Genomic DNA, 14906 nt, shown 5'->3' on the forward strand with positions numbered 1-14906 from the left:
AAAGGAGAGGGATAATTTCCACAGCACTCGGGTGCATCGGCTCTTTCCGCGTAACTGTGCTCTTTACGACGATGGTTCCCTGCTGGTCGCAATCCTGATGCTTCGAGACTCTTGTTTACCCGGTTGCTAGGCAGCGGTTGATATGCCGTAAATAGGCGACCATTCTCTCCTGCTTTTGGTGACCTTCGGCGGGAAGACGCGAGGAGGTTCGATTTTATTAAAGCGCGAAGTTCATCGTCGACGTGGCAGGGATTGGTAGACCGAACGCAGAGTAAATATGGATAACAGACCCTGGTATGACGCGGATGATGGAAAAATAAAAAAAAAAAGGAAATTATAATCTTGCAGTTTTTATTCGTTTTGATTTTGACGTCTTTCGTCGTTTATTTTTATCTTTTTCGGCCATAAGCTACAGGCTTTTCTTGATCGGTTCGATCGGCTTCTCATTGGGCTCCTGTAGATTCGAGTTATGTTTACATGACGTAGATCCGGGACCCTCGACTGTCACTGGATGACATCTGTCGCCGTCGATCAGCCTGCCAATTCTCCGAAGTCACAATGGATTAGCTTTAAGCACAATGACCGGGCTCTACCTGTTACCCCTTGCGATGTTTTGATACGTGGCCACATAGAAACGCGCCCGACTTTCCTCAGGGAAGAACGTTGTGAATGTAAACATTCGTGGGATGCGCGTCGGCGGATGCCACGAGTTACCCATGTGAGAATGTCTTTACGAGAGAAATTATTTTGTTGCTTTCCTGTGGGAAAGATTGTCCTGGATGACGTCCAACATTTGGCATACTCCAAATATTTCGCTTTGTTTTTTTGTTTTTTTTTTTTTTCAAAATTTTTAATACGCATCTTATCCGGAGCACACAGTATATGGCGTCTACCGGCCAGTCAGTTACACGAGCATTATCCTTGAAGATATTAAGTCCACGAGAATTCGTTCGCTCTCGATGAATCACAGTACTTCCCAGGTGGGTACTGGTTCCTTGAGAATTCGCAACGGTTCATGAAGTTCCGCAACGGTTCGGCGAAGTAGGATGCACGGCACCTTGACATCCCAGAGGCCACGTGTCCCCCGGTGAATGCGCAAGAGTAAATTGCAACGTGAACGTATATATATATTCTTTTATTTTTTATTTTCTTTCTTTCACTTCCTCTCTCACTCTCTCTCTCTCTCTCTCTCTCTCTCTCTCTCTCTCCATTATCCTTTAACGTGGCCTCAATGACTGCCGGCAGAAATTCATTTCACACATCCTACATAGCGCCCGGCATGTCTGACGCATTTATGCATTTCACAGTGCATAAGTCCAGCAGCTGGCTTGGAAGTTCTGACGAACGGAACGACGTGGTTGACTGCTGATGGTACCGCGGAGATTCTTGAGTCGTGAAAATTACCCCCCAGGACGGGAGGTGAGTACGAGCGGAACGACTTGAGGATGAGCTCGGAATTGTTCGAAGCCAGGTTCATGAACGCCGATGCATCGTGAACGGATATAGCTACTGTTGGGAAAGTCGACTTCCCTCTGACACGTATAACGTATGTGGCCTGCCTTTGGTATTTTATTTGTACGATCTTGCCTTCAAATCGGATGCGTTTACTCTATTCATTCAGCCCGCATAGTGGCGTGTTATCCGGTGGTTAATGAGACGCGATATTAATTATAATTCATGCAGATAATCATCAGATTAATACCGGCAACCGGACATTACTCGAACGCGTGTCGAGCATCTTCCTCTCTATCCTAATGCTGGCTCGCAGGGTCTCATTTCCATATTACATCTTTCATTTCTCTCGTTAATTTCGTCTCTGCGAGTATCTTACCCCGGTTGGCTCAGCGCGTCTTACGTCGCTTACAGAATATGCTGTGAGTATATATATATATATATATATATATATATATATATACACACACACAGGTAATCTACAGGACTCTCCTGTTTCTACGAAGCTCTCTTATCTTTCCACGTGTCTTTCTCACGTGCTTCCCCTCAGACTCACATATTATCTCATCTCTTGAATTTCTCTTTCTTTCTCCCCCAAGCGAGAAGCTTTAACCGGGCACGAATCAGAACTCAAGAGTGGAAATGGTGTTACGTGTAAATATTGTGAGACGTGGATGAATACTCCAAGGCGTCCTCGAGTGCTCTTTGCCTCTTCTAAGCAAATACCAAAATGCCAGAAGCAAATAGAGCGCCACCGTGCAGAGCCTAGCAAATCCTCGTGTGAAGATAATACGTACTTCTAAAAGAATAAGAACGAGAGGACGAAGAACGTCAATCACCAGCGAGACCAGGACCTTCCAGGTCCAACTGGACCCAGAAAATCCTTTTAGTATTTTCTATGAATCCTAATTCTCTTCCTTCGTTTCCTCTCGTCTTTATTACTGATCTCTTGTCTTTGTCTTTCACTCTTTTTTTTTTTCTTTTTTTTCTTTTCTCCCCCCGTATTCCCGTTCATGGGAAACCCTGTAGGTATTTCTGTGACACGTTCCTGTCTTCTTGAGATGTTGACTCGTACCTCAATTATGGCTACGCGCCGAGTCCCATTAATCATTCCCATCGAAACAACAATATCAACTGTCATAACAAGCCTGGCCGTTTGCATAATCTCTCCTTCTTCGGTAACATAACCCGAGGCCTCAGTTTGAGGGAACCGTAAAAAGTGGCTAGGAGGGAATTCAGCGCCGGCCATTGGTACCGATCCTTGAGCAATCTTCTCGGGCGCAGTGCAAAAACAGTCTTGGTTTAAGCAATTGCCTATGATCGTACAGTCCACGGTGTAGAAGTTCATGGAAAAACATTCGCTACGAATTCGGAGTATCGAAATCGTCGAAAAGTCATCTTCGATCTCCCAGCATCAGCCAGCTTGACGTAATAACGCAATGCCATTAAAATGGACCATTTACCAATGAGCTAAAAAGGGAGTAAGAAAAAAGTTGTTTTAACGTAATCTGAACGAGGACGATTTCTTCAGGGTCCATTCGATTCATAAAAGTGTCCTACGATCGATTACACGGATCGATTCTCTCAGATCCTACCGTCTGTCTGAGCAGCGATCGACCAGTACACGGACCAGGTTATAACAAGCTACTTGTAACTGACACGCCAGGTGTCAAAGGTTAGAGTCGCACGATCAGTTGGATTCGGTCGGGTCGTCGTGAAACAAGTTCCTGGAATACGTCTGGAAGGCCACCGCGAGACTGCGCCACGGATGCTGTAGGTTTCCTAGGCTATATCACGCGTTGGTACTTTCTTGACACCCGGTAGAATCCGAACGTGGTACTAGCAGCAGGTACACCTACAAGGTACCCCTTAACTCTGGCAGTCACCGGCAATTACTAATCTTTGGATTAATCTGGACACAGGGACTTGCTCTTTGCTTCCTCCTCTTCTTCTTCGTTCGCATTCACCATTACCATCAGCGCCGTTGCCACTGTATTCTCTCGTCCTCCCTCGTTCCCATTACCAGGATAAAAGGAAAGCCGTGACTTCGGACTGTCCGGCTTTCTGCGTGGCTATAATTTTCATTGGAATAATGCATGCATCGCGAACCTCCTTCGTCTTCGGAGACATCAGGGACAAGATGCTGGCGCGCACCGTAAAGATGATTATGTTATTTTCAGACTCGTCTTGCTATAGTAACCCCCCTCCATGGAGGTTCATGCAATGGGAATGATTATGGCACGTCAGACCATTGCTCGCTTGGAGATTCTTTTTCAATTATTTACAAGGCGCCATCATTCGACGTTTTTCCTGCTCCATGTAGGTTCCTCTTGGACGCAATTACTTATTTGCTATATTTTCAGCACTCGACCCGAGCCCGATAATACGGGGTATTCGTTAAATAAAAAAGATAAGAATTAAACAAAACAGAAGTAAACAATGTAATTATTCGATGCGTCCTTGACTCAGTGAAGTGGTTCACGAATTTCCAGATACCGTGTGGATATCTTAAAAAAAATATACCAGTAGCTTGAATTACGCGACATGGGTTCACCGTATTTTTAACACATATTTAACGTGACAACAGGTTACGAGGGAGATCGATTAGTCGGCAAAAGTGCAATATAAATGTCAGTTTGATAGAAAGCAGCTGCCGACAGAAGCGGAGGTAGAAATAAGAGGCGTCAAGCTTAAGGTTGCTGTTAGAACCATTGACAAGTAAATAGACCGTTTCGACAGATATCATAGACGCTGGCAGATCACGCAAAGGTAAGGCTAATAATGATCTTCGCGTTAATGTATCTCGCGCAAGTTAATCCGCGAACGTAACGCGAGGGAACTGGATGGTTTTAACGGGCACGTAAATAGAGTAAACGCAGTTTCCGTCGTATTTCATGCACACAAGGACATCTTGCATGATCACACCGCACGAAAGCATGGATAACCAAGTATCAACTAGAGGCAATGATATGCTCGTAGAAATACATAGCTAGTTACGTATGACGTAACGTATTTCTCAGTTGAATAGATGTTTAACGGATATTCATCATTCGACCAGTACCATCCATCCTGGCGTCTCAGTAAAAAAGTATCCAATTAGTCCTACGTAACAAATTGGATAACGATCCTAGTAGCCTCTGGTCCTAAGCGCGGCTTAAGAACAAGAGGATGCCCAGTGGCCTGCATAGTAGGATAATCCGTAGTAGGCCGTAGAAAAGGCCCACTTAATTACGACTTAAACCCCTGGGAGGTCCCAACCTTGTCAAAACTACGGTCAAACCATGCGCCACTTGACTGCTTTTAACCTTTTAGGGATAAGATGAAGGTTTCCGTATGAAAAGCTACCACGAGGAACCTGTCGTACCTACTTCGTCAGCATCGTAACCAAGGTAGGCATAGCTTGTGCCTTATATATATATATATACATTCTTCAACCTTAAGGATACAGGTACGTACATACGTCATAGCTGACTTGGCGATGGTTCGCAGGCGTTCGACTGACAAATTTCCAAGCAACGCCTCAGCGCGCTCGACTTGTCCTCTTTTACTGAACCGACGTCGTGCACGGTTTGCTACTTCTTAACCTCACTTTTTTTTTCGCATCCCGGAATTAGGTACGCGGGTCCCTGACGTTTGCGAACGGAAGGACAAATCAAAATCAAATCCTCAAAGATACCTTGATCACCGGACTCGCGCTATTACGGCCGAGTGACGATGTTTTTTTTTTGCGCAGGTGCATTCGCTCGCCCGCGAGTGAGTTGTTTCGTTCGGGGCCACCCTGTATACAGTAGAAGCTGCGTGATAGAGGAAAGGGATTTTAAATTCCCGTAAAAATGACTGTTTTGCCTCGTTGCCGGAATCGCTTTATTTTTTTCGATTCCTCTATTTCCAGGACACCACGCTCCAAGAGGTTCTTACCGTCAAAACGTCGGCGTTATTATTTCCGCTGCGACGCTTCAGATAATTCGCAAAGTTATTCGTGCCCGGAGGCCCTCGGGGCATTGGTGCCGGTAATTCACCTTAATTCGGGTGGCCTTGTACAACGCGCGGCATTGTCCGATGCCGAAATAATGCCTGTAACTTCGATTTAATTATACTTTGCATCCGCGTGGCCTTAGGCCATTTTCTACGAGTGTCCCGAGTATCGGATATTACAGTACTCGCGAGTCTTAACCGCGGCGATGTAAACAATACTAAGAGCGAACGAGAATGGAGTTTACCTTAGTCAGTGGCAAGTAGACGACAATTGAGGTAACTGCCGAAAAATTTTGGAAGGAACAAATAGGTTACACGAAACGAGACCGGAGGTAATTTTTGATCCGGTAGGAAAACCAAGGTCTTCTGAACTGGCCGGTAATGTCGTTATTGTTCGGTAGCAAAGATATGGAGTAGGACGAAGAGGAGGTAGAAGAAACAGAAGAAAAGAAACCTCCACAAAACCTCCTACTGTTTATATATATATTGAGGTATATACATGGAGTACGTATATTATATACGTAGCGAGCTCCCCGGCGTAGCCGAGTAGCAATTACAGGTGAGTGAGGTCAGTGTTAATACGACACTTGCGTGAGAGACAAGTTCCAAAAATGACATGGTTCGCGGCCGGTGCGCCGGTGTTTTCTTGCGTAACCTTTTGCACAATACGCACGATATCTTCACGTCGGCAAAGGTCCCGCAGTAAAGAATATTAATTTCGTACATTATGTGCTGGGCAGAGACAGCATTTGCCGTATTAGTGCCCACGGTCGTTATAATAATAGGTTTTGTTCTAGGTACAGCCGAGGTCGCTAAATTGCAGCCGAGCTAATTATGTACACGAATTATTAAATATCGCCTTAACATACGAAATTCTACACGTGAGGGGCAGGACGAAGATTTGGAAATAAAATAATTAGCGCGCACGCACGCTGGTCCGGGTGCTATGGATTTTTAGTTGAAATCATAGATTCTAATGTAACCGTCTAAGGTCACGGGGATCAGCTTCGATACTGAATGCTGTGGGATATTAAATATGGACGGAGAACACTCTCAGCACGCAAAACTCTCAGCACGCGATTTTACATGACACAGGTGTATTGCAATTTTAATGAAGTGATAATTTATCTTGCGTTTATGGTTACGTAATAATAGTTTTCTAAGCTTCATCATTTTTCAAGACTATCGGGTACCTGAGATAGTCCTTCGTCTGGCATCAGACTCCGACATTCTGGGCTCGCTGAACGATCTTGCTCGACTGTCGTTTGCTGCGATTTGATCACGATTTGTTGCACTTCGTTCATGTGTTCAAGAAAATATAAATTTTGTACAAATACACAAGACACAGATACCAATTAGTCGTTGACCCATGATGAGCAATCGAGTTCGTCACTTAACACTCAAAGTTCCAGGCACTTCCGGTCTCAGATTAAAATTCGTACGAATATCCGTCCCATACAAAAGTACCAATTCACATGTTGAAAGATTCTCATAAACATAAATAATCCACGAGTCCGTCGCGTCTACCAGCAATCCACTCGTCCACCAAAGTCACAAACTCACAACGAACCGTTATCAATGAAAAGTTGTGAAAAAATCTTTATCCTTGTATATCTTCATAGCGACCCTCGAAGATTACAGGATTACACCGTTTGCCTGCCGTTGCGTAAAGTCAACATCGTGGCTTTCCATTTGCCGCCTGGGCGCACGCGAGATCCGTCAAGGCGTTGTTCCTCCAGAAATCGTGTCGTCGCTCTTACGCGTCTACGTGACCAGGCGCGTCCCATTGGAACATTCGAAAGCCGTGAAGTCCAGGAGGCGATCCGGATCCGATATAGGGCCTAAGCGAAGGGGTTGATCGCGAGCGGAACGTCGACTACCTGGGTCGGCGGGTTCTCGGGAGGATCGCGCGAATGGCTAGTGACAGTGGCGAGGAGGATAAGAGAGGAAACCACGCGACTCTCCGGGTGCCGCAAGGAGAATCAGAAGTCTGCTTGGATGGTTGGTAGGGGCCATGTCCTTCCTATTGGTGCTTTGATTCAGCTGTTCCTTTTCGTCGACGCATAAGAGCGTACGCGCACGGACAATCCGCATGGTCAAATTACGTCATGCCCAGTTCAACGAGGAGTGGACGTAGGTAAACTTTCCGGCTGGGTCATTATCACGATCTTTCATAGATGAAAGTACGCACGGTGTATCCAAGTCGAGCCGGTACCAGGATATAGGCAGTGAAGCACGTGTTAAGACGCAGCACGTGCGATGAGACGCATAAAATCGATGCTTCGAATCTTCTTTCGTTCCGATGCGACGACCAGGGGCAAGGTCATGTTGAATAGGTTGGTACCGCTTGGAGATTCTTGGCCGTTTCGGAAACCGAGCACCTAACCGCATCGGAACATTACGCGGCTACGAGACCAACCTATAGAGGAGCACTTAAGTCGTGTGCGAGAACGCTCGAATGGGCCAACAACGTCACTTCAGCCTCGGGTTATGGTTTCTCAACTGGTACCTCTGGCTACGCGGTGCGACGCTTTAAAGCGATAAAAGTCGGAAAAATAACTCGGCTACTTTCACTCCTCGAAACTGAATACAGTTCTGTATGTTGAAAATGTTGATTTACGTTTCGCGTATTCTTGGTACGCTGGTTAGGCCTGCCCTTTAGTTCCCGAGGGATACAAAGAATCGTGAGGTTGCAAATAATCCAATTCTGGTTTCCACGTCTAGAAAATCCATGGGTGCTTCGATTTAATCGCCATCATCTTACCAGAGACTGGTTTACCCGAGTGGTAGGCACCCCATGGGTGGCCATGGAGTTTTTTGTCATCCTAGAGTAGACTAAGGTAAGACCAAGGATACTGCGCAACGGGACGTTTCGCGTGGAAAACTCGCTGGTAAATCAAGCTGAATTCCTCACGAGGCCTCCGATCACGCTGGATTACGGAACGGCGTAAGTAATTATAAGTGGTAATTACAATCAGCGACGCCCCGTAAAAATCTATTGCGTAAGCGAGAAACGGCAAAACGACGCACAGTCTGCGGTCACGGCGGCAGACTGTTTCTAAAAGGACAGGTAATAGTCCTATCTGATTGCGGTTCGCCGATACTTAGCTACACCTATATAAGGTGTGACGTGTGCTTTAAACACGGCAGCGCATTTGCAGGGCCAGAGGCCAAGGCGGTATATAATGTACTAGGATCATGTAAATTTACATCTTAAATAACAATGCACTGCATCGACAAGTTAAAACTGATCAGCGCGCCAAAGACTCGAAACTTCGATTACGAAAATTTGTCAAGAGTACATACGTATGCTCTGCATAGATTTCATCAATTTAAACTGTTTTTCTCGTTCTTTGAATTACGCTGTCAATTACAATTGGTTCAAGTATTTCATACAGAATTTCATGCGTCTCGTTGACGTAGTCGTAAACCAAAGTGGTTCCGGTCAGAATTTCATAGTAATACTCAAATAATAATACCGATCTACTGTTTAATGGGCAATTATTATTATTATCATTACCGTCCCAATTCTCTGTCAGACAACCTTTCGCTGATCGTTACGCGTTTCAGTTTCTCATAATTTAACTACAACCGTCATATAGCTTAAAGGCTGTTCTCGCTTATCTACGTTATCGGATCAGCGGTAGATCGTTAAGTTTTTCCAGGTCCGCCCGACATAATCAAAAGGTTCGCATGAGCGAGAACCCAAGGTAAAAGCGTCGTGGCGCTTTTAGCAGGAGAGATAATTTTTCGCGCGTCGGCAAAGTTACACATTGCAACGACTCGTTATATTAAGACACGGTTACGACGGATAATTGTTGGCTGTCCGAGATCAGCTGGAGCTTCGTCGTGGCTGGGGTAGTACTGTAGTTGCCGTTGTAAATAACAAATGTCCCGTTTATGGATCGTAAACGCCGCTCTAACTACGCTGGCTATCCGTTCTCAGAGGGACTCCAATACTGCGTTTCCTACTTCGTATATCACGCAGCCGTATCACACAGCTCCTTGAACCCTTCATTAGAAGATTCGCGAAAAAGCATCCCAACGATCGGCAGGCGCAAGGGAGCCTGGGGCAGCGACAGACCGTGTGGCAGACGATAATAATCGCCACGTGTATTTCACGCTGTATACATACGTTCTATGTACATAGAGATTTCCTGGACACAGGACCAGCGAGTGGATAGGCCGGAACAAATAGTAGCGAAAAAAAAAAAGACGTACCTGGAAGGAGCGATGATGAGGGTGATGAGGATGATGGAATTGCGGTGTGTGAATCATGTCGCTGGATTCAAGTTCCTTTTCCGACGATAAATTAGGACTGTCCTTGTCCTCTGAGGAAGACACCGCTGAATCTTCCTCTCCAGTTTCCGAAGTCTCAGGAGTGACCTGGGCTGCCTTCTCCTTCGTCTTCTCTAGGTCCTTCTTGGTCTCCTGAAAGATTGATCTCAGCGTGAGGATACGGAACCTTAATGCAGCCACTGTCTTGGATAGCGGACTGACCTCTGCTGTCTCAGGCTCATCGAGCCCAACCAGCTCCAAAGCCTCCTCGAGGCTAAAACCGTCAGGTAGACCTAGGGAGTCGTTGCTCAAGAGAGCCTCGACACCAGTTGCTCCTAGGAGACTACCCCCGAGTAGATCCGATGCGAAGTCATTCCCCAATCCTAGAGTAACGTTCAGGCCCAAGGTGTCTTCTGCGAGTCCTGCGAGCGTTTGGTTGTCCAAGCCCAGGGCAGCCTCCTGCAGGAGGTCTTGGCTGTCCTCGCTTTCGTTCTGAGTTCCGGATAGGATGTACTCGCCTGGAAATCAATGCAGAATCATCGTTATGTTAGGCTCCTTCACAGCGGACACTTTTTTTATTGACTTCGATTAATGGGCGGATCTTGCTCGAATGATTTCTTCGCTTTGCGAGTCTGCAGTGATGGCTGCTGGTCGTAATTTAACGAACGGAGCTATGTTGACTGAGCGACTGTGACGTCTCTTCCGCCAAGAGAAGATCAGATTCAAGCCCGTTAAGGTCGTAATTATTAAGGTAATTGCATACCGAAGTCGCCGCTAATTGTCTCCTTACATCCCGTATATTTCAGAACCTATATCGTGGTATGACTATCCTCTCAAGCAGCCTTGATTTAGTCTTGAACCGGCTCTACCTAAATGTCTGTACCTTGTTAAATGTCAGCCATCTTCAAATGGCATCGCTAAATGATCCTTGAATCCGGTCTTATCGATGACACTAGGTGGTACACGGGAATCGTATCTCTGATTGACACTTCGTAGTGGGGATGCATTATTGAAGTTTTATGTTCCTCGTCGGCATCACCGATCTACACTGGTCATATTTACAACTGATTTCACACTGCTTCACTACCGAACAATATATATCGATTGGTCTCTTTCAATAGAAACGCGGGACTTTTGAATATTCGCAGACTCACGGTTCCAACCGGTACACGTACTTATGCACGTGATATTTATTTGTAGAAGACGCGCAACATTTTCACGGAATGTGAAAAACGGCTCCGTTCCTTCTCGGACGCGCCACTTGAAAGCTGACTGGGAGCTACAGGCAGGTAAAATTTTCGGTGGAGGGGAGTCGTGAAAAAAAGAAACGTAACTAATTGCGGGACAAAGAGGGTGTTGTTGAAGATCCACCTGCTGCCTCTAGCAACCCCCGAGGTTCCCGCCCTCCGACCAATCGTCTTATTCGATCTGATCCCTACTCCATCCCTTGCGCGGACACCAAACGCTACCCGGATAATGCATTCGTGCAATGCTCCATAGAATGACTATCGGAGTCATTTCGCTTATACGAAATCATTAAAAATATATATATATATATATACTACAAAACTATTTAATTTTTTAAAAAGAACTTTACCAAGGTAAATAGATTATCGTTTCGTGTCTTCTTGAATGAGACTGGTTTAGTGAATTTCTTAGTGTCCCATTCGTAAGGGATGATACGAAGTCAAAAAGATGTCCGGGCTAGACAAGGCCCTGGACCTGGTGGTTCGTTCGGAAAAGAAAGCGGCGCCGGGGATATTTCGAGGGTAGGCTTTTCTCAGCACTCTCGGGGATGTTATTAGAGATAATAATCTCATGAAATAATAATTCTCGCTCTACCTACAGTCTCGAGACCTGGACTGAACTACGACTGGGTTATCCCGAGGGTGTTTCGAGGATGAGAAGGGCGGCTTTTCGTTCTGCGGCTGACTTTGAGTGCGGCCAGCAGAGAAAGGTCGCACCTTTCGGACGTCTATTACATTAACAAGTGGTGGCAGCCATTGTCTGGCCCAAATGCGAGCCCAACCGCACAATAATGGCTGCCGTAATTTGGAGGAACTCTGGCCGCCCTATACTATCCGGAATGGAGGCCACCCTTCTGCACGGGAAGTTACGAAAAAATTCGACCCTCTCAAAAATGTCTCGAATACTCGAAAGAAAAAGAATTTCCAAACGGAAAGCTAATTCTCGTACGTCTGAGCACTTGGTTATCGTGATCTCGACATTTGAATGGAGTTTTCATATTGTACAAAGTAAGAAGGAACATGGATACGTAAGTCCAGAACGATGATTCAACGATTGCGCGATGATCTGAACAGTTTTTTTTTTTAAATCGAAGAAAAAAAAAGTTATTGCATGACCGATCGTCAGGTTTTTATTTACTTTTGTGAGGTTCCTCGGAAAAAGTATCTGAGGAATATTCCAAGGACCTTGTAATTACGTGAGAAAGAAATTTTTCTTTATATTCGACGATTATACTTGTTTACGTACACAAGATACGAATTAATGTATTTTAAGTCTAAAGATATGCCGATTTACCAAGATCTGCTACGTTTTATTTTTTTGGAGCTACATCGAAATTCAATTGGGATTTTGGAATGCGATGCTTGTGTTTCACGTGAAACGTCATAATTCAGTGTCACCATTGGCACTGTGTCATTAATCATATCGAAGATAAAGAGCAACCCCTACAAGCCTAAAGGACCGTGTGCCCACATTGGCCAGCTACCCTCTCCGGCCGGGCATCGATATCTTCTCGTGTTTCTGATTCAAACACGAGCTAGATACGCGGGACATGTACGTATAATATTCCAGGAGCAGAGTAGGTGGAAATACTGATGATCCTAGAGCAGGATATCTATTTGAAATAATCACAATGCTAGGAGTGTCAACGATAGATACAACGATAAACTGGTACCAAAACAGTTCAGACTGTCTATACTGAATTGGATTCTAGTTCGAAGATAAATTCTCTTTTTTTTATTATCAAAAACCTACAGGTATTAGAATTTCAAAATTTATCTCACGACAGATCGCCATAACCCAGTATGGTAAAAAGAATTTTTTCAAATTACAGACCATATACACCCGTCGCTTAGAAGTTATACAAGGGTTTTCCAGGGGATGATTTTTCCCTGCAAGAAAATTCTGATCCTCCAGGGTACGAATTATTCAGTGGGATTGTTCAAATTCGCAAGATCACGCCACCGGTCTGTACCTATCGGCACGGTCGGTATAGCTACCTACCTCTAGCGGAATAATGCGAGAATCTCTTTCAATTCCACGGTCCCTTTGAACTTGCCTAGGATCACTTCCTAGACTACGGAATTCTGACAGATCATTTTTCATATTTCGCCCGGTCGACTCGGCTTAATGACGCTTCCTGATAATAATTCCTACGTTACACGGCAGAATTTCTTCGCCTTCTTTCCTCTCTCTCTCTCTCTCTCTCTCTCTCTCATTCTGTTCTCTTTTCCCGGCAGCGGCTACGCGAACCGTAGGTATCCATTTTCCCCTATGTTATACAGGAGCACGAATGGAGTCGTGGAAGCTCGTAAAGTCAGACGGTATTGTCCTATCGAGTGACAAATATATCGGAGCCAATTTTATTTGCGTTCCCTAGCTCTTAACAAAGGGTGGAAATGCACGACAATACGGGAACGTGGTTTGACATCTTATTTTTACGGTTGACATAGATCGTGTGAATATTTCGTGCGCCGGTCACCTGGCAGTACTGGCTGCTTAAATCGTAATTGCTACCATTAATTTTAATTGTTGTATTGCTTGCTGTCAGCCCTTCCATTAAGCCTAGTTTAGTCCGAGTCGAGTCTGACGAGCTGCGCCAACGCGACGTTACGCCATCGCACGGTGTTCCTCGCGTTGCGCCTCACGATTATTGACGGAAATTCCGAGTTTCCTGGAGACGGGCGGTTCCCGGGAGCTTTTTTTCATTATATTCTTTAATCTAATACCCTTTTTCGTTTATAACATCTGTAATGTAAAGATGGCCACATCGCTGGACTTCGCATCCGACGTTCGCCGTTCATCGGATCAGAAATTAGGATACATAATTTCGATACCAAATTTTTTGTGGAAAATATCATTTTTGATAATATTTTTTTTTGACGACTCTACACGCAGAGTATGACAATCAATTCTACGGAAGTGTCATGTCAATTTGGATTAAAATATCGTTCGCTGAACATTTAACGCGATAGCGAATTTTGGGTGTTTCCAAATTTTCAAATTTATGTCATTAACGTTTTTCAAAGTTCAATCGACGTACCTTAGGAGGATTAATCCAAAGTGTAAGTAATCCCAAGTGATAGTGCGAAATGGACAGTAGATGAGCTCACAGTAATTATCACAGCACAATTTAATGTAAACTTGCAGATAGCAAATTTATTGCTTAAACGTTCTAACTGCTAATGTTCAATCCTCCCTTAAAACACTATTAACATTGTTCTAAACGAAAGAGTGTATCCAGCCCGATGTAAATCATTCCGCCGCACTCGGAAGTGACACTAAAAAATAAATGCATCTTCAAAGTACACAAGTCCCACGTCTTAGAAGGTATCTGGTTATTATCGTACGACACTACGGCTCTTCGCCGGCACAAGCGGATCCGTAATAACGAGAGGAATCTAAATAAATGAGACACGTCGAAGAAGAGAATATTTGTCCGATTTTACTTCCTCTCAAATCACAATCGACAAGGAATATTTTAATTGAACATCACTACAAGTATTCGAATTGAATATCATCACAGGAATATTGGTCATTCCGAAAACCCCGTATTACGAGGCCTCCTCAAATCTTCCAGTGGATCACAACACTCAGCACCGCCAGATGATTTCGAGGTGAGCGAAGCATGGAGTTGACTGATAGACTATCGCTTAGCCAGGGATTGCCTAACCGCAGCCAGCCAAGCATTGTCCGGAGACGCGGGCTTGCTGTTAAAAAACGGACCAATCACGTCGGGGTTGGCTGTTATTCCAATATGGCTGCCAGACAATGCGCGCAGGAGGACTGGAGGTTAGAGTGGGAAGGTCTCTACCCATAATGCCATTCTCCGGCTCCCTGCTGAGCAGGGAGCGTACCAAGGCCTGATGGCTCGACGTTGCCACACCGTAGGGATCAGGGATGCATCTTGGACAGGGTCGATGCCGCATTCGAATTACCCGGAGCTTGCACGGGGG

General features: G+C 45.1%; 1 protein-coding gene across 7 annotated transcripts in view; it reads right to left on the bottom strand.

Moving 5' to 3' along the window:
* Window positions 1-14906, bottom strand: part of LOC107263030 (segmentation protein cap'n'collar) — a 96623-nt gene that overhangs the window by 27222 nt on the left and 54495 nt on the right. For all 7 annotated transcript variants that reach the window (XM_015729816.2, XM_015729817.1, XM_025080392.1 and 4 more), the window contains exons 4-5: window positions 9928-10223; window positions 9649-9858 (exon numbers count right to left, since the gene is read on the bottom strand). In XM_015729816.2, coding sequence (XP_015585302.1) covers window positions 9649-9858; window positions 9928-10223 — 506 coding nt within the window. The remainder of the gene's footprint in view (window positions 1-9648; window positions 9859-9927; window positions 10224-14906) is intronic.

Source organism: Cephus cinctus, unplaced genomic scaffold, assembly GCF_000341935.2.
Source record: "Cephus cinctus unplaced genomic scaffold, Ccin1 Ccin1_scaffold0132, whole genome shotgun sequence".
NCBI lineage: Eukaryota > Metazoa > Arthropoda > Insecta > Hymenoptera > Cephidae > Cephus > Cephus cinctus.